The sequence below is a fragment of the Mesoplodon bidens genome (genome assembly GCF_964165515.1).
Source record: "Mesoplodon bidens genome assembly, chromosome: 5".
Taxonomy (NCBI): Eukaryota; Metazoa; Chordata; class Mammalia; order Artiodactyla; family Ziphiidae; genus Mesoplodon; species Mesoplodon bidens.
Window position 1 is genome coordinate 23,354,580 of NC_138161.1, and position 25,449 is coordinate 23,380,028.

The following is a 25,449-nucleotide window of genomic DNA, read 5'->3' on the forward strand; positions in this document are numbered from 1 at the left end:
TCACACAGCTGCTACCAAAAGCATGGTTAATAAGATGGACATTTTCAAACCTTCATTGTTTCATATGGAGATTTTAAACTTTATTCCTATGCCACACTAAGGCCTCAGAAAGTTATCTGTACACACTGCATTATTCTAAATCCCCATATATGTTCCTTTCATGGTTGTAAACCTAATCTTATTTCATTAGTTTTAATAAAAAGATCACATTGGGCTTCCCTGGTGGCGCAGTGGTTGAGAGTCCGCCTGCCGATGCAGGGGACACGGGTTCGTGCCCCTATCCCGGAAGATCCCACATGCCGCGCAGCGGCTGGGCCCGCGAGCCATGGCCGCGGAGCCTGTGTGTCCGGAGCCTGTGCTCCGCAACGGGAGAGGCCACAGCAGTGAGAGGCCCGCGTACAGCAAAAAAAAAAAAAAAAAAAAAAAAAAAAAAAAAAAAAAAAAAGATCACATAAAGTATAAAAATCTGAAGAATATTACTCCTTATAAATCTGTTATGAATGTAATAAGTGTTTGATAATGAAGTATGTGGCAAGTTTCTCAAATATTAAAAGGTTACAAAAGTTTGTTCATCTTCACAATTCCCCTACATCCTTTACATCCCAAAGTCAGAACAAATTTTACGTCCTTTTAAAAAACTTGTATTTTGCCTTCCCTGCAACTCAGCATTAAGTTTCTATGTTTAACTGGTTCCCAAGAATTAAAAACTCAATGAGAAGGAACAAGAAAAATAAATGTTATTTATTGAGAATCTGATATAGAGTCAAATATTTTATTCATTCAGTTAACAAATATTTATGAGCCTATCTTACTTAAAACTCAAACCGTTGTTCAAAATACATATAGTAATTTACTGTTTACAGATGAAAAATCCGAATTAGGTACAGAGCAGTTAGAAAAGTTGTTTGAAGCTTTAGGGACAAGGAAAGAGTAGAGCCATAATGGAATTCCAACTTCACAGCATTTCATCCTGGGATACTGGGAAAAATGTGTAAGCTGTAGCATAGAAGCATCACTCCTCCATCAGCACTGTACTTGACCATCAGTCTTTGCTTTGAGGCTTTAACTGTCTTTTATTATTTTTTTTGTAATCAGACAATTAATCATTAGATTTTATCCCCAAATAAATTTCAAAAAGTAGATATTATAGGACAACCTCCAGTGTTCACGGATGCCAATGAATGAACTGTCTTTAGGCTTGAATTCCATCTGGCTACTTAACTGGGGGGATCATCTGCTCAGGGAAGATGGAGATGCTGATTGGTGCCCTGGGCCCATTCAGTTAAGACCTTGCCAGTGCCTGCTGCACACACTCTCTGCCCAGAGGCCTACAGTCAGCATCAATTTAACTGTCTTTTAAAAAATAAAACTCATTTCAAAACCATCTTGTAATTATGGTTTACATTAAACCAGATGTACACTTGAAGCCTAAGATGTAGGTAATCTGAAAATGTTTAGACATTGTCATTTAACTGCTATGAAAGAATTGCCTTTTCTTTATTATTGAGAGGAAGAAAGCAGAAAATATACTGCACAAGTTACTCATGAAATTTATTAGTAAAACCTAAAGCAGTTTTCTGAAAATAAAGTAAGAGGAAATAAAGTATTATATCTCATTAACTTACTATAATAGAAAAAAAGAGTTTTAGTCAATAACTGACAAGCAGTGAAAATGCCAAGTCGAGAAAAATTCTCTCAGAATTAAAAAAAAAAATACTCTCATGATCATGATACGTTCTCTGTACATATTCAAAAACAGAAACCCTCTGCCTTCTCTCCCTTATGTTGTAGAAGTTTCATCTCTTAGAAACACAAAACAAAATCATCCAAGATAGAAAGCATTTTAAAAGATTCAATTATTTTGTACCTCTGCAATGCAAGTGCAATGAAAAATATTCTAAATCGAAAATGCTCCCAATTCACAAAGATAAAGTAGCATAATGTAAGCAAATCATGCATCAATTTCAGATGTCATTTTATTCTGGAACTTTAGCTCAGTCTGAATCAAAATCATGAAGACAATTGAAATGAATGTACTCTTCTTTCTATTATCCATATTCATCTTATCGTAATATTTAGAATGTGTAGGTATCTTTGAAAGAACAGGGACAGAATAATAAATAGGATTCATAGAGATATTATTATAAGTTTACACATAATAAACCCATGGGATTGTTTGAATTATAATATGTAGAATTTCAATAGATCAGGATTGATTCCTCTATTTGTTTAGTATCCTTGAACTGCTTGTATATCATTTTTTCTTGATCTAGAGCAGGAGTCAGCAAACTTTTTTCTGTAATCTCCAGAAAATAACTATTGTAGGCTTTGTAGGACAAACCATCTGTGTCACAGCTGTTCAGTTTTGTTCCCAAAGTAGCCATAGACAATATGTAACAATTGGGTTTGGCTGAATTTTCATAACACCTTAAAAAAAACAACAGAGGAGCTGAATTTAGCCTGAGGGCCATAGTTTGCCAACCTCTAGTTTAGAGCTTTGAGGTTCTCAAAAAACAGTTGTTCGAGGCTTAGGGTCAAACAATCTAATTGCTATATTTACTCAGGTAGATTCGGTCTTTTAAAAAATTGCAATATTGTTAGAACATATAACTTAGAGAGTTACCAAAATACTAACTGTCGGAAATAGCGGTGACTTCCTCATTATGATACAACCAGCTGACAACAGGTGCAGGCGAACTGCTGACTCGGCAAACCACTTCTGCATTCTCTCCTTGTTTGAACTCTTGAGGAGACACCACTTCTCTGAAAGTGAGTTTTTCTGTATAAAGAAAGTAAAACAAACCATACAAGTATTATTGCTTATTTATTCTAATAGCATATTTCAGAATCCGTGTTTATTGATGCTGTAATAAAATAATTAGGTAAATCTAGATCCTTTAAAACCTTAAACCAGATCATCTAATTCTCCTACCCAATAAATTCCATCTCACTGAGAATAAAATCCAAAGTCCTTACAATGCCACACTAGGTCCTGTATGAACTGGAGTCTGCCCCACAATTGTGATCCCAATGTTTTTTTTCTCCTCCTAGCTGCTGCTTCAGGCAGTTCCTTGAACACTCCATATTTGTTCTCATTCTGGGGCATTTGCACTCTCTTAAATTCCTTCAAATTTCTGTGCAACCTCCACATACAAAATAGCCATCTCCCTACGTCTCTAAACCACTTAATTTCTTTCCTATAGAATCCTATAGCATATATGTCTAGCATTTAAGCACTAGTTTTAGTTTACTTTTTGTCTGTCTCTGCCCACTAAAATGTTGGCACCAAGTGGCCAGTGATATTTTCTGTTTTAGTCACTAATGTCTTTAGGAATTAGAATATTGTCTGCCATGCAGTAGACATACAATAAGTGTATTGAATGAATATATGAATATGGATATTTATGCTTGATGAGAAATTTTCACAAAAGTAATTCATTGTTCTTGCTAAGAAAAAACAATGTTTTTTTTTACCTTCACAAATAAAGCACTAGGGATCTTCCTTTGTATCATTTCAAAGGACACTTCTTTCCAGATACTAGTCTATAAAATGATGATTTTAACTTAATTCTTTGTTATTTATGAAATTGGTACAGTAAATGGTCATATAAATAAGTAAAACATCTTTCCTTGAGGAGCTTAGAAACTAACAGAAGGGAAAAAAAATCAAATCAGGAAAAATGAGGGCAACAATACTCCAACAGATTGCCCCACTCATCTAAGAGGAAGCCTTGCTCTGGTGTTGCTTTGGCCTTTTTTCCCCGTATGCTATTTCTAGAATAACAAAAACAAAGCTATAAGGAAGAGATGTCTTATGAGCTAGTATTCTAAAACTCTTTTATAATTTTTCACTGGTAGAAATACCAACTACCACAAATTAATTGTAAGGCAAAGTTCTAAGCACTTTATGCAAGAGGTAATGTAGTCCTCAAAGCAAATCTATGCATGATGTAGGTACTAAAATTATATCTATTTTATAGACGAGGAAATTGAAACAGGTTACGTGATTGCTCAAGGCCACAGGTGTAAGTGATAGACCCTCGTTTCAAACCCTGGGAGTCAATGAGCTTCAGTGTTCCTAAACAGGTTAACAATTCCTAAAAGTGAGAAGTTGGAAAGGAATGTAGGAAGCAATCAATCTCAAGTCGTAAAATGAACTGTTAAGTGTAGAAAACCTTGCTACTAAAAATGCCTGGAGTTGAAGAATCTGGTTAGATGTTATTCTTCATTAGACGAGTTTTCAGTTTTTATTCTGTCTAAAGCCTGTCAGCTGACCCTTCCCCAGTTCTCATTCTAGATTGGTCACTGTTATCACATAGGTAATTTTATTTGTTCTAGTCATGATCTTTTTTTTGAAAGTGATAAAAAGCACTCCCAGTAAATTTTATAGAACTAAATAAAGTACTGATTTCTATTTACCCAACAGATTCTTAATGGCATCAAAAAACTCAAACATTTTCATCTATATTATTTAGCCAACAGAATTGGCTCCACCTATGTATTTATAATCCACTATAATCTAGTATCGATTTTATTTTAGAGATGTACTGTGGTAAAATAGAAATAAGCTGATATCTGTAAAGGTCTTAGCACATTGTCCATTACATAGTTAGTTCTTAATGAGTGTTAGTTTCTATTCTTAAGTACATTTTAATTTGATTTTTTATAAGAATGTATAATTTCAATCAATAAAACTTATAAATACATGACTTACGGTAAATTTCCAAAACAACTGTGGCTTCTTGTGTCTGTCCTTTGGCATCTGTTGCTTGACAACGATATATCCCTGCATCTTCTATATTTGCGTTGTAGATGGTTAATCGTGATCTAATACCTTCCTTTTGCACTGATACCCTCTGTGTTGAAATTATCTTCTCTCCTTGAGGATTATACCAGTCTATACTCTCAGGTTCACCAATTACTGCAGAGAGCCATGGAAAAGAAATTTTGAAAATATGTTTCAAGTGCTTGTTTTGACACTGGCATTTATTATCGTGTAACAACTTTAACAATTTAGAAAAAAATGTAAATGGAAGACTGGAAGTCTGAAAATCTTACAATATCAAAAGTAAACACAAATGCTAACACACATGTTATCCTTAATTATCCAACATTGAGGTTTCAATCTCGGTTGAGTAACAAAACCCAGAGGAAACTTTCAGTATGATATTTAAGCTATGATAGTGTAAACTTTACCACAGAAATCTATGGATTATTACTACACAAGTACTGAAAGTGCCTTGGCAACTGAGTCCAACATCAATTCCACTAAATAGGTATAATCTAAACAGAAACACGATTACTAACATAATTTCACCTGCTCAATTCTTTTTGCTAGGGTCAGGAAATAGCACTTTTTTCCCTGTTACAGCAGAGCTCATAAAAACGTAAATCATTTATGAAATAAAATTTGGCTTTTGTTAATACAGAATTTTGAATTAATTTCCCAAGTTGTTAAACTTGTATAGATAAGGCCAATGACTATTTTTTAAATGGAGCCCTAATCTTCTCTTTTCCCAATTGAAATGAGTAGTTTCACCATTTTAATCTAAAACTGTTAACTATTTAATCATATGATAATTAGAATGCATTGAAATGATACTTATAGTGCTAGGCAATTACAACCAAATCATTACAGGGTAAACATTTATTTAAGTTTTCCAATTCAGAATCTAGGTTATTATCCTCTTCGTAAAAGCTGAAGCTTCCTGTGTTTGCTTTTAGTCACCAAAAGGATGTATTTCACCTAATTACTTGAGAGATAATTTGTGGAAGCAGCATACACTATTAACTCAAAAGTATCAGGAGAAAATGCATAAAGTTATATAACATCTTCAGGACCTTTTTGAAGAGAATTATTCCTTCTCATTTTTTTCCCCAAGATATGGCTTTAGAAACAAATTGTCTTCCTTCTTATATCAAATTAGACATGATGGAGAAAAAAGTATGAAATAAGTTTAGTTAAATCTTAAATAAATCTTAGTTATGTTATCTTCAGTTTTTCTGAACAGAACCATAAAACCATAGTAGTTACAGGATAATTCATTTGGGGGAGGTATTTGTTTTAATTCCCTCCTCTATCGAGAAGTTACAAAATAATAATTTAAATGTGCATTACTTTAAGTTTCAGCAATAGAAAACCTCACATTATACAGTAATTGTACAGGATACTCTGTGAAATATTTTGGACATTTTCATTCTTAATGATATGGAATAAAATTTCATGGAGAGCTTATTCTGTATTTTCTTAGAGCAGTCATAATTCTCTTTTTTCTGGCAACTCAAATAATTTCCAATAAAACTTTGTATGTTATTTTACTGAAAAGACTGGGCTATTGGATTAATTAATAAGTAGTATTAAACTTATTTTCTTGAAAATGTAATATAAAAATTCATTTGCTATACATGACACATTCTTATTTAGTTCTGTGAGGGTATGACTGAACTAGGCTGGGTCCTGGGATCTGGGACACTTTGAGACAGAGCTTGCACCTGAACAAACCTTTCCTGGAGCAACAATATACAAATAAACTATAAGGGACTAAAAATAACTGCAAGCATGTCCAGCTGGGACAAATTATGAACAAGATACAAAAAGGCCAAATTCCAACTGCTACATCTGAGGTGCTGGGAGCAAAAGCATGGTGCTACGTGTGAACTAAGCATGATTCCTGCACACAGCAACACCAAGGGGGTGCGCAGACCACCAAGGGGGTGGGCAGACCACTATACCTAAGCCAGCCCGCCAGCCGGACCCACTGATCCACCATTACCCTCATCCCATTTAAGGGATCAGCTCACTCCACCTCAGGGAGTGAGCAAGGGAACTTGTTACTTGTTTTCACTCCCTTGTGCTGCATCAAGAGTCCTTACAAAGCCCTGCCTGAATTCCCCCTCTGGCCTCGTTACCAATTTCTATTGATGAAAGTGTCCAAGAACCCAGGTCAGTAACATGACTAACTTCTAGTTGAATTTTAAGACATATTTATTTCATTGAGTTTTAGATGTCTGTGTTCAGGAAACTTTAGAATCATATCAACATAGTCACCATTGTGACTATGTGATAGTCAACTATCACCAGTGATAGAAAAGTACATGAAAGCGTTTTGATTTGCATTGGTTTCCCACATCTTTATTTTTAGATTTTTGTTTTACTACTGTATTTAAGATAAATAAGGCCACTTCCATGACAACAGTACAGCTCTTGATTATACATCTTTATATAAAAGGAAAACTCAGCACCACTGAATGACATTAATTCGTACTTTTAAATTATGTCTTAATTTGACCTTATGAATTATATACATCATATAATTTATATCACAAAAATAATGCAAATCCAAGAAAATAATACAATTTTATTTTATTTTTCAATTCATTTTTAACGATTTCATTATTCTGTGATCTTTTGTTTTAATTGAGCTGTGTGTGTGCATGTGTGCATTTGTGCATATAAAATATGGATAGGGTTTAGAAACAATGAACTATATTCTTATGCCAAGCTGTACTGACATAGTAAATGATGTTGAACCAGTCTCTCCCCTAATCTCTGTTTTTACATTTGCCAATATATAAAAACATGTGTCAACAAGACCTATCAATTCAGACCTTTATTAAGAAGACAAATATGTGAAGAATCATGGCCTCAATTAGTTGTTCATATTATCTGATATTATTTTTAGATATATTATTATAACTGCTTCTATTTTTTTAATTGTCATAATAATTTAAATAAGCCATGCCATTCTGAAGATAACTTTTATAATGCATTTTATTTCAGAAATGCCTATTTAATCCAGTTTTGAATTGCTAAGTATAATCAGGAATGGAAGCAATTTTAAAATATACTAAAAAGAAATTTTGGCACTAAATGAATATTTTTAAAACTTTATATATGAAGGCTTATATGCATGAAAATGAATATGATTATTTTAAATTTTGGCACTAAATGAATATTTGAAAAACTTTATACATGAAGACTTGTACGCATGAAAATGAATACGATGAATCTAAATAGCAGTAGAATGTGCTCATTTGTGAGTTTTACAATATGTTGAATAGGAATTTGTTGCTTAAGTAGTTAATATCTTCTAGAAGAATTCTACATGTGTATGATTAAACTAGATGAGGTCCATAATAATTTCCCTTAGGCATTATGATATATAATACTTCTAATTAATAGTCACAAAAATCTTGCAAAACCTTTGCTGATTAAATATCTACTTTTTAAAGGTCACTTTTCATAAGGAAGGATATGATATGTTTTGTCCTAAACTTTTCATTGAAGTGAAACTATAATGCAGGGTGCCATATCTAACTTATTCATAGCATATTTATGAAAATGGTTCAATTATAACGTTTACATTCATACTAAGGTTACTATTTAGATAGAAATAATATTTAAATGGATGTAAAAGTTATCATGCATACACTATATTTGATAAGTTATTTTCAAAATAAATAATCTACTTTATTTAGTAGTCAAAATTAGTAACTTGAAAGCAACAAATAAAATTCATAGTGTTTAATTGTAAAATATGTTCATTAACACTTTTCCAATCATTATAAGCCCAATGATAATATACAATTTTATTTCTAGAGAATTGACATTTAACTACTTAAATTTAGTCAATATATTATTATTAATAAAGAATAAAACAAGTTATCTGAAAATATTTGTAGAAATACATACCCGTACATGTGAAGAATTTAGATTCTCCCACACTAAGCTCTACTTTGCTAAGTGAAATGGTCACTTGAAGAAGAGCTGAAAAAAATATTTGAGTAAAATTAATTATGGTTTTAAACATGAATGCTAAGATTTTAATACATGGTGTCTATACCACATGATTGAAATAGCAACTATTTACCCTCTTATGCTTTTATTACCTGTAAAGAGAAATGAAAGTTTTGTAAAATACAATTTAATGAATTATATACATTATATTATCATGCACCTTACAAACAGACCAAATACAGGACTTATTCAAGCTATGTTGAAATGTTTAGTTAAGAAAATGAGCAAATTCATAGACAGCTGTTCCATATTCACAGACTAGGCATTCTGTGTACTACCAGATTGGACAATAGCTACATAAAATTTTTGCTCAAATTTTGTAAACTTGCTTAAAAAAAGTAAATCCTACACTGTTATTACAACAATTAAAATTTTAAGTCAAATAGTTTTTGACTACCTACTAAAATATTTCCATGAAAGGAGACAAACACAGGGAAGGGAGGGAGTACTACTACATAAGGAAAGCGGAATAAGCATTTTTTTCCCACATAATAAATTAGTTAAGTGAAGTAACCAGGGCAATGGCAATAACATAGAGGGGATGTTCAAAAAGTTTGTTGTCAAATCTGAAATAAAACAGCTGAATATCCTAAAACTTTAGAAGATAATTAAAATTATGTTTTAACATAAATTAAAAGGTTTATGTTTCTAATAATATGGTGGACAAGATAGTGTCACCACTCCCCAAAACCCTGTTCCACCATCCATTTCCCCCCGAAATACATAGCTAACCTTTCAGGAAAGTAATGGTGCCTCAAGGGGGAAAAAAAATGAAGAAAAATCTAAAAATTAGAGTACAAGCCTACACTGGGAATTTGTGGATCATAGTAACTGAAAGACTCACAGATTGCAGAGAATGGATCCAAGCTTGGCTAGAAGAGGGGATGCTACAGAATACCACCAAACACTAGACAAGGATAAGATTCACCCTTAGTATAAGAAGGGTATAGAATGAATTAGCCTACTGACAAAAGGGAATGGCAAGGATAGTTGTCTTTTCTGGCTTGTGTAAAGGACAAATGTTTCTTCTTAAAACGGTTAACCATGGTTCTGCCATATCCCAGGTTTGGGATTTTAAAATTGTAGATACATGTTCCTTGGGAAACCCCAAGCTGAAAATTAAAATAAAAAGCCCTCTCACATGTAGGGCTCACAGCTAAGTTGCAGAAGCAAACATAAAAGCCCTTCAGAAAATTCAGAAGAGCTATCTAATAGGTACAGACTCCCCGAGGTTTTCATAAATGAACCTCTCTTTAACCTAAACTCACATTCTGACATTATAAAAAACATGGTGAAATAAGACACTGTGAGCAAGAATTAGATGAAATAACCTAGAGGAGAAATAGACCCATGAAATTTCAAAACAGGGAATTAGACTAAGAATGTAATGTAGCTATGTTGACAATGTTTAAAGAAATAAAATGTGAAATCAAAAAATCTGAGAACAGAAGAAAATATGTCTCAAGAAAAACTTGTCAAACACTCTATTTAAGCTCTTTAAAATATTTCCTTGAACGTCCCATACTTGATTCATGAATTCCTTCTTTTTCTGGAAACCTCCCTGAGAAACAGGATGGGCTGCATGGCTATCTTCTCTCATGTTGGTCTTGGTCCTATTTTTATTGATCATTTCATCAACACTCAGAGGGTACTTGGCACATTATAGGGGCTCAAAAAGTGTTCTAGTAAGTCTAACATTTCAGAGAGAAACATGTAAAGAAAAGCAAATAATTTAGAAAGAATAAGGAGAAAACTAGAAGAATCAAGAGAGTGTCTACTATAAACAATGTCAATTCTAGTGAGAATTGACAGAAGAGGACTTTTTCTTTGAGAAGTAACGAATCCCCTTGATGAATTTAGTTTAAGTGTAATGAGGACAATAGAGGCAAATTGCAGAAAAAGTCAAGGAATTTGAGATTGTCCTCTTAAGAAACTTGAATCTGTAAAGATGTACAGGGTTTTGGGGATACAAAATTCTGGGCATGTGGTCAGGGATTTTATAAATTGGGGAAAGTTTACTCATACTTATGGATAGAAGGGAAAGAGTCAGAAAAGAGGTTATATGGTTGAAAGAAAAAAAGGAATTGTGATTCAGTTTCTCATTCTCTTTTCACTCCTCTTACTATTTCCTTTAAGACATCATCTTATTTCATGGCATCAACTTCCTTTTCTCTGTGGATCTTCAGTCTGTGCTTTCCCAAAGTCTAATCCTGCAATTTCTAATCCTCAATTAGCATTCAATTGGATACCATATTTTAATTTCAAACTCTCCATGTGCAAACTAAACCCCTCCCCTTCCACCAAAATTTGCTCACTGTTCACTATCCCATTTTTGTTTATCACAAATCAATTGTAAAGTCTTGGATATAACCTCTGAAATATTACTTGTATGCATTCTTGTTTATTTCCAACACTGTTTCCCTAATACATGCACTCATTAATTTTAACCTGAGATATTTCTTTTAATCTGAGATAGTGATGTATCAAATTCTATATTTCTTTTTCTGACATTTATCTCTTCAACGTTTCTCCCTATGGGAGTTTTTTTCAGGCTGCTGCAAGCATACATTTCTAAAACTGTTCAATTTTACCTGCCTACTCAAAAATCTTCAAAGTGCATTTGCTTTGTCCAATTAATTATCAATATTATACACATTTTCATAGAAAGAAAACTAACTTTTCCAAGTTTATTTCCAATTACTCTTTAATGTTTTTGTGGCTATAGACAGCTACAATTAATCATCCCCCACTTCCTCACTGACTCACACTTCCTCACAAATGTGCGTTTGCTCAAAATATTTCCTTTCCCTTCATCTCCCTTTCTCTTATCTCCCCATCGCTGGCTATATTCTATCTTCAAAATAAAACTAAAATATCAATAAATTTACAAAACATTCTTGGATAGTTCCATCTATAATATCAACAAATAAATACCTTTGATCCAGAGACATGTTCACTAAACAAATGAAACGTACATTGTTATTAATAATATTCACTTCTCTACTATATTTAAATGTGTATATTTATTTATTTATTTATTTATTTTTATTTTTTATTTATTTATTTTTGGGGGGGTATGCAGGCCTCTCACTGTTGTGGCCTCTCCCATTGCGGAGCCCAGGCTCAGCGGCCATGGCTCACGGGCCTAGCCGCTCCGTGGCATGTGGGATCTTCCCGGACCGGGGTATGAACCCGTGTCCCCTGCATTGGTAGGCGGGCTCTCAACCACTGCGCCACCAGGGAAGCCCCTAAATGTGTATTTTTAGAAATGAAAGCTTATCACCCTCACTTCTGTTTCTCCTAAACTGATAATATATAAATTCATGGCAGAATAGTGAACAAACACTTACCAAGAGCTTATTGTACACTAGGTACAGAACACTGACAGTACTGACAATATAAAATTTTGGAATTACTTCATTGACTTAAATTGAATTTAAAGATATCAGAGGTTTTGAGGAATGTCTGCCAATTATTACGTAAGTAATTCCCACCTTTGACCTTTGGAGTTTACAGAAAAGACAAAACTTGAAAAATGTAAGCATTTTAAAAGTCAAATACTGTTCTGAACAACTTTACACAGATTTGCTGATGGATATAATAAATAACTTACATTCATTGCAATAAAATGAAATTAAGCTTGAAATTAATTAGTTAATTTATATTAAAATACTTGGCATTTTTTTTTATTCAGTACAAACTATCAATTCACCCATTAATCAAGACCATATTTTTATGGGCATTTTGGTGTCAGGGCACATGGCTATAAATCAGGGATTAAAAGTATATAATAAAAAGAAAATATAATTCTCTAGTTTAATACATTTCCCAAAGGCTAGCTTTGCTCTAATTGACCTCTACAGATACATTAAAACATGTTCATATTAGGAAAAACTTGAAGAACTAAAATTTAAGGTCATGCCTTAATCATTGCTCTAGTGATTTAACATCATTTCTTGTGATCATTCGTGACCTGTGGCCACCTCCAATAGACTCATTTTGGACCCAAATGTCAGAAGAAAATGAAATAATTTTCTAACACCAAAAGTTGTATTCAGAGAAAGCTGGGCAGGACTGATATCTTTATATCTATCCAGTTAATCTCTCATTCATTTCTAATGTTTCAATTTAGGCACAACAAATGAAAGTGGATGTGATGTGGGGCCTTTACGTCATTTAGAAAAAATATATTAAATATTTCTAATCAAAATTTCGATATAGGATTGGGTGAAATTCAAAAATTAGAATGGCATTCACTGATGCTGAAAAATCTAATTCTGATATTTTACTCTTCTTAAGTACTTGGAATAGATATAATAACTTTGAAGAAAATTGAGAAGGATATAATGTTATATAGATTGAGTCACTTGATATTAGCAACATTATTGATTAAATGATGGCATTACTTAAAACCAATCAATAAATCATATTTTTGTATTAGAATTGGGATTGAATAGTCAGTATCTTCGCAAGAGATTCTCATTCAAGTAAGAAATCATTTTAAACCCATATACTGAAAAGTTAGAGGCATGATAAATCTGTCTTTTTTGAACTATCTTCAAAGAAATATATGTAATAATAACCTTAAATGTAGAGTTGGGTAAATTAAAAATTGTTTACCAAAATCAATAAGTATTTATTGAATATATGAATTTTTCAAATCACTCTTTTTAGATACTATGGTATACAAAAATAATAAGTTACAATTCCTAATGTCAAAGTATTTCTAATTTATTTGGTAAGGCAACAACACTACATAAAAAGAAGAATGATAAAACAAGATGATGTTTATCAATTATGACCATTATGATATTTATGATCAAGAATGATTTATGATCAATAAAACTTGAAAAAAATGTTGGAATAGATGTTGTAATAAAAGGACAGAAAGAGGGTAGACATTCCAGGTAAGGCAAAGAAGTTCAAGGAATATTCAGGGAATAATTAGTAGATCAATATAGATGAAGTTGATCTCATGTAGAATATTGGTAATATAATTGGAGAAATAGTTTTGAAAATACATTGGAGGATCTCAAATGCCATGGTAAAATTTCTAGACTTAAATTTTTGTCCATTAATTATTGTTTTTCCTTTTTTTTTTTTTTGCGGTACATGGGCCTCTCACTGTTGTGGCCTCTCCCGTTGTGGAGCACAGTCTCCAGATGCACAGGCCCAGTGGCCATGGCTCACGGGCCCAGCTGCTCCATGACATGTGGGATCTTCCCTGACTAGGGCACGAACCCGTATCTCCTGCATCGGCAGGTGGACTCTCATCCACTGCGCCACCAGGGAAGCCCTGTCCATTAATCATTTATAAATAGAAACCAACATGACAAAATTGGCATTTAGTAAAGATTAGTCAGAAGATAGGATGACTGACAAATTGAATTTAAGGGAAAATTTAGGGTATGTTATGATGGGTATCTGAGTTGGCTGGTGGCAAAGTACATGGAAAGGTAGGAATGGATGTAACAAAAGAAGTAAAAATATGAGTTATCTCTGGATCAATTAGAACATTACTGAAAAAGGGAAAAAAGTCAAAGATGTTAAGGTTTTCTGCTTCAGTGAAACAAGCGTCACCAACAAAGAATTTCAGGAATTCAGGAAAAAATATGGAGCCATAATTTGTATCATAAATGAAAATTACTTCTCAAAATAGAACATAGACAACATTTTAACAAAGGTACCTGCTATCATAACAAAGCTTAAATTAATATTTGTAATTTAAGTAAGCATGCAGATTAAATAGCAGATATTCAAAGGGGACTTTCTTAATTTACAGGAATATAAATAGAATGAAGTGATTGGTATTTCTAAGTTCCATCAAGGGACCTAGAGAGCCCACTGTAATTTCATACAATATTTAACAGTGGCATTTAAAATGGTCAGTTTATCACCTGCAGAAATTTTAAAACTGACAACTTAATTAGTCTACTACATGCCTGACACAAAGCAGAGTTGAATTCACTTAAAATTCTAACAGACAGGCACAGATAACTTAAGCCACTGATTTATGTTTGTAGGATGACTTGTAACATTTATTAAGCAAGAATATTTTTCCTTTGGCTTCCACATCAAGGGAGTTAAGAGAATTAAGATATCTAATAATTATAAAAATTCTCAAAGAGTCTTACTTATAAAAGGTTCTTATAAATTACTGATTATATCAAATTAATATGATTTCCTCATTTTTTCATTGAAAACTGTACCCACTTTTAAACTGTACCCACTTCAAAAAATTATGTATGTAATTTATTAATTACTCACTTTTTTATTATTAAATTTTCATGTCCATATATTAAAATGGTCTATGTGTGATCTAATTGATTTTTTTTAATTGCTACAATGTTCAATAAAATTCAGAACTTTTGGAACATTTAAGAGAGAAAATACTCCATCATCAAACATTTTCAGAACTCTGATGACTGTGAACATTTGATCAAAACTATTTTTGAGGGACTTCCCTGGTGGTGCAGTGGTTAAGAATCTGCCTGCCAATGCAGGGACATGGGTTCCAGCCCTGGTCCGGGAAGATCCTAAATGCCCCGGAGCAACTAAGCCCATGTGCCACAACTACTGAGCCCGAGTGCCTAGAGCCCATGCTCCTCCACAAGAGAAGCCACCACAATGAGAAGCCCACGCACTGCAAAGAAGAGTAACCCCTGCTCTCCACAACTAGAGAAAGCCCATGTTCAACAATGAAGACCCAATGCAGCCAAAAATATAAATAAATAACTTTTTTAAAAATACTATTTTTTAAATAAATTTCTTCATCTAAGTTTACCAAGACAAAGTTAAACATTTTTGTTTAATTCCTTTTCATCATTGTACTTTTTTTGTATTTGAACTCAATTGTCTTCAATCTTCCTGTACGAAGTTAGGAAAATAAAGTCTCAGTTGCTAGGTCATATGGGTCCTTTTAAGAGCAACTGGACTACCTCCTTAATGCTTCCCTTTCTATTGACTCCTTCCTGTTAAGCTATAGACACTACAGCTTCCCATCCTAAAAAAATATAATAATAATAAATGAAACAAATGAAAAAGAAAACAGAACAGCCAAATAATATAAAGAGAAAAACCATCTTTCCACTTCTTGTCTCTCAAATTACTATGGTATATTCTACTTTGCTTCATTACATTATTTCCCAAAAAAAAGGGGGAAAAAAAAGAAAGAAAAAATAGAAAAAAAGAACATTCCAGGTCCCCATTTTTTATTCTATCACAAATTACTCTTTATTCTCCATTCAACTAACAAGCTTGCTTTTCCTAAGGTCAACCACAAACTTCTAGTTTTCAAATTCAATAACAATTTTCAGATTTCTTTATTTGATTTAATAAAGGATGAGATACTGCTGATTATTTTGTTCTTTACTGGTCCCATTCCTTGATCCCTTACATATTTATTCTTGACTCACTTTTCTGATTATGGTATTTCTATTTCAGTCTTTTTGGTTACATCTCTTTTTCCACATATACCTTAAATATTTGTGTTTCTTAGTAATCTTTTACTTATTTTATTTTCTTGGAATTCTGTATACCTTCTTCTACTTTTTTTTTTTTTTTTTTTTTGTGGGATGCGGGCCTCTCACTGCTGTGGCCTCTCCCGTTGTAGAGCACAGGCTCTGGACGCGCAGGCTCAGCAGCCATGGCTCCCGGGCCCAGCCGCTCTGTGATATGTGGGATCCTCCTGGACCGGGGCACGAACCTGTGTCCCCTGCATTGGCAGGCGGACTCTCAACCACAGCACCACCAGGGAAGCCCTACAATCTTCTACTTTGAGCACATATGTAATACTATTTTCTATGTGCAGAGCACTGGTTTAAGTAGTGTACCTAAAATATCTCATTTAATCCTTAAACAGTCCTACTAAGTAAATATTTTCATTCCTATTATAACGATAAGAAAATTGAGGCAAAGGATGGTGTCAGGACTTACTAAAGGTCACTCGTCCAATGTATATGGTGAAGTCAGATTTGAATCCAGCCATATGTGCCCAGTGTCTGTGATCTTAACTACTTCCTATACCCTTCATTAAAAAAAAATAATTCCCAGTATAATCTGGGCTATTATAAGCCCTCAAACAAAAGTCAGCTTCTATTTGCCCACCATTCCATCTTCTATATATTAATTATAGAAAGAATGTGTATGTATGTGTATTATCTCCCTATCATCAATTTGTGAGGTCTAAAACATATTTGCTAATAGCTATTATGCCTCTTTACTTAAAAAAAAAGACTTTTATATTTCTCAAAGTCAGCATATTAAAACTCAAGATGTGCTGTCTTATCTCATACTTAATCTTCACTGTAAATTATCCTATTGTTATCTATTTAACCTATTTTGCCAGAAAAAAAACAGAAATATCTAAAGTTCTCTCACACTCACCTCTCATTAATAGAAAACTCATAAAGCTCAACTCATTCTTCCTGTAAATATCTCTCACATCTGCTTTTGTTTTGCATCCTCATTGCTTTAGTTTTATTTCTCACCACTGCTAGTCTGGTATAGTGAGTGATCTGTAAAATTGAACAAGGTCAGGTATTGGGTTTATCAGAAAAATATGAGGGTGTGTATGTTTGTGTGTGTGTGTGTGTGTGTGTGTGTATGTATGCATGTGTTTTGTTTTTATTTGCTTCTGGCCCCATTACTGAAAATCCTGATTCAATATATCTGATGTAGGGCCTAAGATTTTCTATTTTAAGTAGCTTCCAGGTGCTAAGTATTGCTATGTAGAATGTAGTTGCCAGTCCAAAACCATTGACCTCAATGAGGTACTTGTTTATAATATAGGATCTCAGGTTTTATTTCATACTGACTGAATCATAATCTATAACTTAATAAGATTCCCAACAGTTCCATGTGCACATTAAAATATGGTCAACACTGGGTTGTGACAATCCAACACGTTTATCATTCGTAGTACAATATATTTCCCGTTGAGTAGGATAAAATCCAAACTTTCACACTTGACATGAAAGATATTTAACAAGCTGGATATGACTGGATATTCAACTTTATTTCCTGCCACATTCCAAGTATGGGAGAAAAATCAAATCAAAACAAAACACACACAATAGTTAAATATCAAGAAACTCTGCTAATAGGCACTATTTTCCTATTTCTTTTTGAATTGTTTTTTTTTTTTTCTTATTCAATAGAGCCCTTCTCCTTTTTCTCCTCTAAGGGCACGCTTATTACTTTCTATTAAAGACTTATATGAGTCCTCCTCCAGGCAGTAAACCACACACTTCAATGTCTTCTAAAATCCTGCAGTATTTTCTCTTAGAGCACTTAAAATATTACAGTGATGTATGTTAATAAGTATTTTATAATTTTTAATAAGCAGAAATTCTTCATATGCAATTATATAAATATAAATATATGCAATTTATAAAAACTTTATATTCCCTTGTTCAAGTCAACTTATTGCTATTTTATTTAAAATTAATGTAAAACTGAGGAATGTTGTTTGTTTTGAGTTTCTGTACTATTTCCCAGTAGCAAATAACATATACTCAATTTTGTTCACGCATCTGTTTCTCCACCGGACTATATATCACCGGCAAAGCCCACAACAATTCCTGGGAAATAAAAATAGAATCTGTGTAATGAAGTCTAACCTTTTTTTTTTCCTTTGTGCTTAGTCTAATTTTACCTGTTCATAGGGTACCCTGTGCATAAGGCTTGCACCTGGCACTTCAGACCAGAATTCCCAGTGTGAAATTGCTGCACCTGACGCTTCAGTTGGCTGACCCTGTGCAGAAATGCTGCATCCAGCACTCTGATCTGGAGTGCCCTGAGCAACACAGCTGTGCCCAACAGGCAAGAATGTCACCCCCTCCCCTGCTGACAAGAATCCTATAAAGCATCCCCACCAATGGCCTTTTGCAAAGAGTGTGTACTCTAGAACATGAGCTCACACCTCTACATTCTTTGATCAAAGAATAAAGCTTTCCTTTGCTTCTGAACCAAACTTGATCTCTTCTATTTGCACAAGCAACATCAAGAAGAAGGACTCTTATTGGGGATCAACTCATTGGAGGTTTGGGAGAGGGGACTGGTAATAAATTTTTGACAACCCAGATGGGACTGACTGTGGCCCTTCTGCCTGCACTCACCCACTAGACTACAGATATGCTCAAGCTTCAGCAGGACGATGGCTAAGGTTTGGGCACTTGGATGCCTCCTTTTTTGGTCACTGAGGCATCAATTAACAGTTTAATGCTGGCTCCAAATTTCCCAAACCAAAATCTATTTGGATCAAATTTTGTAGGATTTGCATGCCAACAAATCACTCCAACTGTCCCCTCAGTAGTTGGATCTCTAAATTATATCATCATTTTGCAATTGGACCTGCTATGCCAGAGACAAAAGTAATGGGATGAAATTCCCTATGTCTAGTATTTTTTTAATGGTCTTATATCAGAGCACAGGCCTTTAAAAGGGCTGTGGGCTCTCCTCCACTGAGGTAATAGCAAAGGAGACTAAGCCTTCCACCAGTCCTTGACCTGCTCCCTGATGACCTTCTTGATCTCCTCCCTAACGCTCCTCCTACTGTTCCCTCCCTAACCATTTGCTTCATATAGTCCGAGTTGGGTCACAGGCCCAAGGAGTCCCTTCCATACCAGTCCCGTCTCCCAGAACCCTGTCCAGTAAGTATATGAAATGGGACTCATTACCAGCCAGTGTCCAACAACCTGCCAGGAAAATACTCCTTATGAGGCAGGTTCCCGATGGAGAAGGGCTCACACAGATACCTGTCCCATTTACCACTTCTGATCTGTATAACTAGAAGAGTCATAATAAAGGGTTGAGGGAAGATCCAAAGAGTTCCTGAATATGATTAGAGGAATCTTTCAGACCCATGACCCCACCTGGGCTGAGATCCAGAGCCTCCTCAATGTACTCCTAACAGGGGAAGAAGCGGCCATAATCCTTTTAAAAGCCCAAGAGGAAGCAGACAAAGAGACCAAAAACAATGCAGGTCATGCTATTTTCAGACAGAGAATCATGCAGTCTCAGATAACAACTGAGACAATGGAGAAAGGGGTGGAAAATAGAGGCTGCCCAATTATAAAACTATGATCCTAAAGGGAATCCAGGCAGCAGGAAAGAAACCTGTCAGTTGGAATAAGAAAAAGGCAGTCAATCACAACCAATGGAAAACCCTTCTGCATTCCTAGAGAGCCTCAAGGAATGCCTCCGATTCTATACTAATAATCCTCAGTCATTGGAAGGAAATGCAATCCTGAGGTGGTATTTCATTTCCCAAACTGCCCTCAACATTAGGTGTAAACTTCAGAAACTGAAAATACAGCCAGATACCCCTACCACCTGCCTGGTGGAGGTTGCCTACCACGTGTTTAGTAAGTGAGATGTAGAGGAGGAAAAGTCAGAGGATAAAAAGGCCAAGAAGCAAGACTGCCTAGTGGCTGTTGCCCTCCAATATCAACTGGTTGACACGGGAATCTGAATTAAACACCCATGGAGACTATCAACTCCAGTGAGTGACCCCTGGCTCGCCGGGATAGCAAGCCAAGGAAATTAGGACCCAATAAGTGTGCCATATGTAAACAAGAGGGACACTGGAAGGAAGAATGCCCTCATTCCCTCAAAGGGGGATGGAAATGGCAGATTCTGGTTACTATTCTCAAGGGCAGATGGTCCAAATAGATGAAGAATGATGGGGCCAGGGTGCTCCTAAACTGGCACTCCAGTTGACCCCCAAGGAGCCCAGACTGACATTGGACATAGGAAAAAAGCCCGTCAAATTCTTACTCAACACTGTTGCCACTTCACTGGTTCTGAACATCAGATCAGGCAAACTCAGTCACAAGAGTTGTAAAATTATGGGGGCATCAGGGAAGGCCTAAGAACAGGCATTCATAGAGCTATTAGGATGTCAATTGGATGAACATATGCTTACCCATTCCTTCCCACATGTTCCCTATGTCCTATACCCCTGCTAGGAAGGGATATCTTATATAATTGGGAGTTACTATCCACCTAATGGGAGACAGACTGAAGACTGTTGTTCCGCTAGACAGGGAGCACAAGATAATAATGTTAATGGCTGAGGACAAACCTCCCAGGACATAGCAGGTTGATCTCCCAGGAGTAAATCTTAAAGTCGGGGCCTAGGGTTGGGTGGAACAAGCTATGGGAGCCAGTCCTGTGATAGTCCATCTAAACCCTGGACATCCATGGCCCGACGGAAAACATTACACTCTCCATTGAGAGGCTTTATTGGGCACTGCCCCTGTTATACAGGGCCTAATTGACCACCCTTACTGGACCATGCCAATCATCCTGTAATAGCCCTGTGATCCCCATAAAGAAACCTGATGGGGAATATTGGATGGTAAGACCTCAGGGCAGTCAATGAAGCCACCAAAAATATACATTCAGTAGTTACCAATTCCTATACCCTGCTGGGACTCTACTGTCCACCAGGACCCGGTAATGTGTATTAAATTGAAAAGATGCCTTCCTCTGTATTCTATTAACAATACCACTGGACAGTCCTGCCCCGAGGATTCTAAAACACCCCCATTGTCTTTGTGGAAACTTTAGCTAAAGACGACCTAAAAAATCTACATCCTGGAGGAGGCTTCCCTCCTCCAGTATGTAGATGACATTCTGACTGCTAGCTTCACTAAGGAGACCTCTGACGAAAGTACTGTAACCACTCTGAAACACCTAGCTGATAAAGGATATAAGGTGGCCAAGAAAAAGGCCCAAATATCACAAACTAGGGTGACCCACCTAGGCTTCATTCTCACAGGTCACAGAAGCCTACCACAGGAAAAGAAGGAAGCCTTTTGCAGCCTTGCCTCTCCTAAAACTAGCAGACAGCTTACGGGTTTCCTGGGGATGGCCAGGTTTTGCTATATCTGGATCCCTAACTAGCTAAGCCTCTATATGAAAAGTTGAAAGGAAAGATGATGATAATTTTGAATGGAATTCAGAATGTGAAAGGACCTTTCAAGAATTAAAAATGCCATTACTTCATTCCCCTTTCCTAACCCTCCCAGATTTAACTAAATCCTTAGACCTTTATATTCATGAGAGAAGGGTAATTGTCCTTGGGGTATTAGCTCAAAAACGTGGACCCTTACTTGGGTGGTTGCTTATTTCTCTAAACAATTAGATTAAAATGCTAAGGGCTGGCTTCCTTGCCTACAGGCAGTAGCAGCTACTACAACCCTGCTAAAAGAGGCTGAAAAGTTAACGTTTGGTCAGCCAACCATTATGAATGGACTCCACACCAGGAGGCTTTACTGACTTACGAGGAAGTAAGCTCTAAGGGAACAGAATGACTCTCCCCCAGATGGCTGATTCAAGTTCCTGTTATGCCTTTAGACAGCCCAGTGGTTACCATAAAAAACTGTCACAGGCTAAATCTTGCCACCCTGCTACCCACAGAAATGGGACCCCAGAGCATCACTGTGTAGAAACCACAGACATGATCTATCCCAACTGCCCTAACTTAGGAAGTGAGCCTCTCCAAAATGCTGAGGAGGAATTGTTCACAGACAGGAGCAGCTTTATGAGAGAGGGAAAAGGCTGGCAGGATACATAGTAATCGCCTTAACCACACTCATAGAGGCACAAAGCTTACCCTCAGGGACTTCCGCCCAAAAGGTGGAGCTTATAGCCCTCACCTGGCCTTAAAGCTCTGGACAGGGAAAATCTTAAGTGTTCACACAGATTCCTGGTATGTGTATGCCATCCTACATGCACCCAGGGGTATTTGGAAGGACAGGGGTATGGTTACTGCAGAGAATAAGCAGGTGAAACATGGCATAAACATACTAAAACTCCTAGAAGCAGTTCAGCTTCCAAAAAAAAAAGTGTCCGTGATTCACTGTAGGGGTCATCAAAAAGGGAATGCAGAGGTAATAAAGGAAAACAACAAAGGGAACAGAACTGCCAAAAGGGTGGCCCAAAGTAACTTGACAATTACCCCTCATACTGAGAGGCCAAACCCAACCAATTAATCCCTAGTCTATACAAAGGAAGAATTAGACAAAGTCCAGAAATGGGGCTTCAGTAGAGATCTAGGAAGCCATGGGTGACTAATTAATGAACATGTGTAATACTTCTTTCCCCAAACTGCAGCTTGTCAAGCCATTAGGGAGGCTCATCAAGGAACTCACTATGGGAAGGAAGCCCAATATAATTGGTTAGTTGAGGTCACAGTAACTCCTGGGATGAAAAGCATAATCAGATAGTTGAAACATGCCCCATCTGCACAGAATCCCCCCACACCCCAGAGACCCCTAGATAAGGCCCATTCAGATCTGAGAGACATATCCTGGGGAAGACTGGCAGGTTGATTTCACTGTCATGCCAAAAACATCAGGCAGTTTTAGGTATCTCTTGGTGCTGGGGGACATGGTTAGAAGCGTTTCCCACTAGAAGTGAAATGGCAGCCAAAGTAGCTAAATTATTACTAAAAGAAATAATCCCCAGGGCTTCCCTGGTGGCGCAGTGGTTGAGAGTCCGCCTGCCGATGCAGGGGACATGGTTTCGTGCCCCGGTCCGGGAGGATCCCACATGCCACAGAGCGGCTGGGCACATGAGCCATGGCCGCTGAACCTGCACGTCCGGAGCCTGTGCTCCACAACGGGAGAGGCCACAACAGTGAGAGGCCCATGTACCGCAAAAAAAAATAAATAAATAAAATAAAATAAAAATAAAATCCCCAGATTTGTGCTCCCAGGATCCCTACAAAGTGATAATGGCCTAGCATTCCAGTCTCAAGTGACAAAAGGGATGCCAAATTCCCCGGGCAAAAAATAGACCTTGCACTCAGCCTGGAGACCCCCAATCATCAAAGAAAGTAGAGAGATCCAATCAGACTTTAAAATGAACCTTAGCCAAGTTATGCCAGGAGACTCAAGAAAAGTGGGTTAACTTACTCCTTGTTCCTCTGCTCTGCATGCAGTTAGCTCCAAGAGATAAGTTAAAGTTCAGCTCATTTGAACTCATGGATGGTAGACCCATTACCCAAGCCCAAGAGAAGGGACACCTGAGCCCCCTTGAAATGGAACAACTCAAGTGTGCCTTCCAGGTAGGAGAAACTCTCACAGAATACAGTAACCAGGTGCTGCCCACACCCACCAACCTGGCCCTCCAGCCCTTGCAGCCAGAAGACTGGGTACACCTAAACACCTGGGAAACCAGCAGCTGCAGGGTCAATTCACTCCTACATGGAACAGACCCCACATGGTGATCCTCACTGCCCATTCTGCCCTGAGGTTGCAGGGATCACTCTGTGGGCACATCGCACTTGAGGGAAGAGGCCTCCAAGCCCCAAACTCCAGAGACACAACCTGGGACAATGGAACCCCTTGACTGCTCGTGTGAACCTCTCTCTGACCTGAAGCTTTGCTTCCAAAAAACAAGAGAAGTGGGGCTTTCCTGGTGGCACAGTGGTTGAGAGTCCACCTACTGATGCAGGGGACACGGGTTCGTGCCCCGGTCCAGGAAGATCCCACATGCCGCAGAGCAGCTGGGCCCATGAGCCATGGCCGCTGAGCCTGCGTGTCCGGAGCCTGTGCTCCACAACGGGAGAGGCCACAACAGTGAGAGGCCTGCAGACTGCACAAAAAAGCAAAACAAAGCAAAAAAAAAAAAAAAAAAAAAAAAAAAAAACAAGATAAGTGTGACCAGTGAGATTCAGCCCTGCAGTGAGCCTCGACATCAGGGAACACTTCCCTGCAGGCAAAGGACCTAGATAACTTCATTTTTAGGAAAAAAAAATTGACAGGTGACCATTATTCTTGCTAATATTTGGGCCACAATTCCTAAATCGTCTGGTGTCCTTTGTCTCCAAAAGGTTAGACAAGTGGTGGTCGCTCAGGGAGATGAAGAGTTAGGGCTGAGGTGTGCAGACAACAAAACAGTTCGAAGGAGAAGTTCTGCTGCCCTCCCTGAGGTTATGACCGGGCCTAAAATCAGCAGGGAACAGTTACAGAAGACAGATCTTTGCTCCTCAAGAATGAGGAACAGGATAAAAGACAGAGGGGAGATTTGCCACTGGCAAAGCCCATGAACAATTCCCAGGGAATAAAAATAGGATCTAGGTAATAAAGTCTAACCTTGTTTTTTATTTTTTTTTTTCCTTGGTGCTTAGTCTAGTCTCACTTGCTCATACGGTGCTGCATGCACAGACCTCACACCCGGCCCTTCAGACTGGTGTTCCTCACGTGAACCGGCTACACCAATACCTACCTCAGCTTCGGGACCACGTGCAGAAGCTGTGCACAATGCTCAATCCAGTGCAGCCGCAGCGGCCCTGAGAGAACTCCGCCCCTTCCTCTCCCTGCCGAGGGGACCCTTATAAAGCAGCCCCGCCCACGACCTGTTCAGGAGAGCGTGTGGTCTAGGGCCAGCTTTCTCCTCTCCATTCTCGGGTCAGAGAATAAAGCTTCCCTTTGCTTCTGAGCCAAACTCCTCCTTCTATTGGCACTGGTGCAAGCAACACCAAGCAGAAAGACCCTTGATGGGCCCATAACGTATCTAGACTTGGAAAAAGGAGCACAGCTTATCCACCTTAGGCTGTCCGCCCAGCAGACTGTCTGAGAGTCCGTGCTAAAACATGTGTGCATAAATGAAGTGATACTTTGGTAAACTGAAACAAAAAC

The 25,449-nt window shown here is 36.9% G+C and overlaps 1 protein-coding gene across 4 annotated transcripts in view; it reads right to left on the minus strand.

Moving 5' to 3' along the window:
• The window catches only part of NCAM2 (neural cell adhesion molecule 2), a gene marked incomplete at both ends in the record, with an annotated part of 482,494 nt that overhangs the window by 198,226 nt on the left and 258,819 nt on the right, over window positions 1–25,449 (minus strand). For 3 of the 4 annotated variants that reach the window (XM_081234863.1, XM_081234862.1, XM_081234864.1), the window contains 3 exons: window positions 2,636–2,779; window positions 4,715–4,921; window positions 8,693–8,767. The exons of the other annotated variant lie outside the window; for it this stretch is intronic. In XM_081234863.1, the coding sequence (XP_081090989.1) occupies window positions 2,636–2,779; window positions 4,715–4,921; window positions 8,693–8,767 (426 nt within the window). The remainder of the gene's footprint in view (window positions 1–2,635; window positions 2,780–4,714; window positions 4,922–8,692; window positions 8,768–25,449) is intronic. 4 annotated transcript variants of the gene reach the window in all.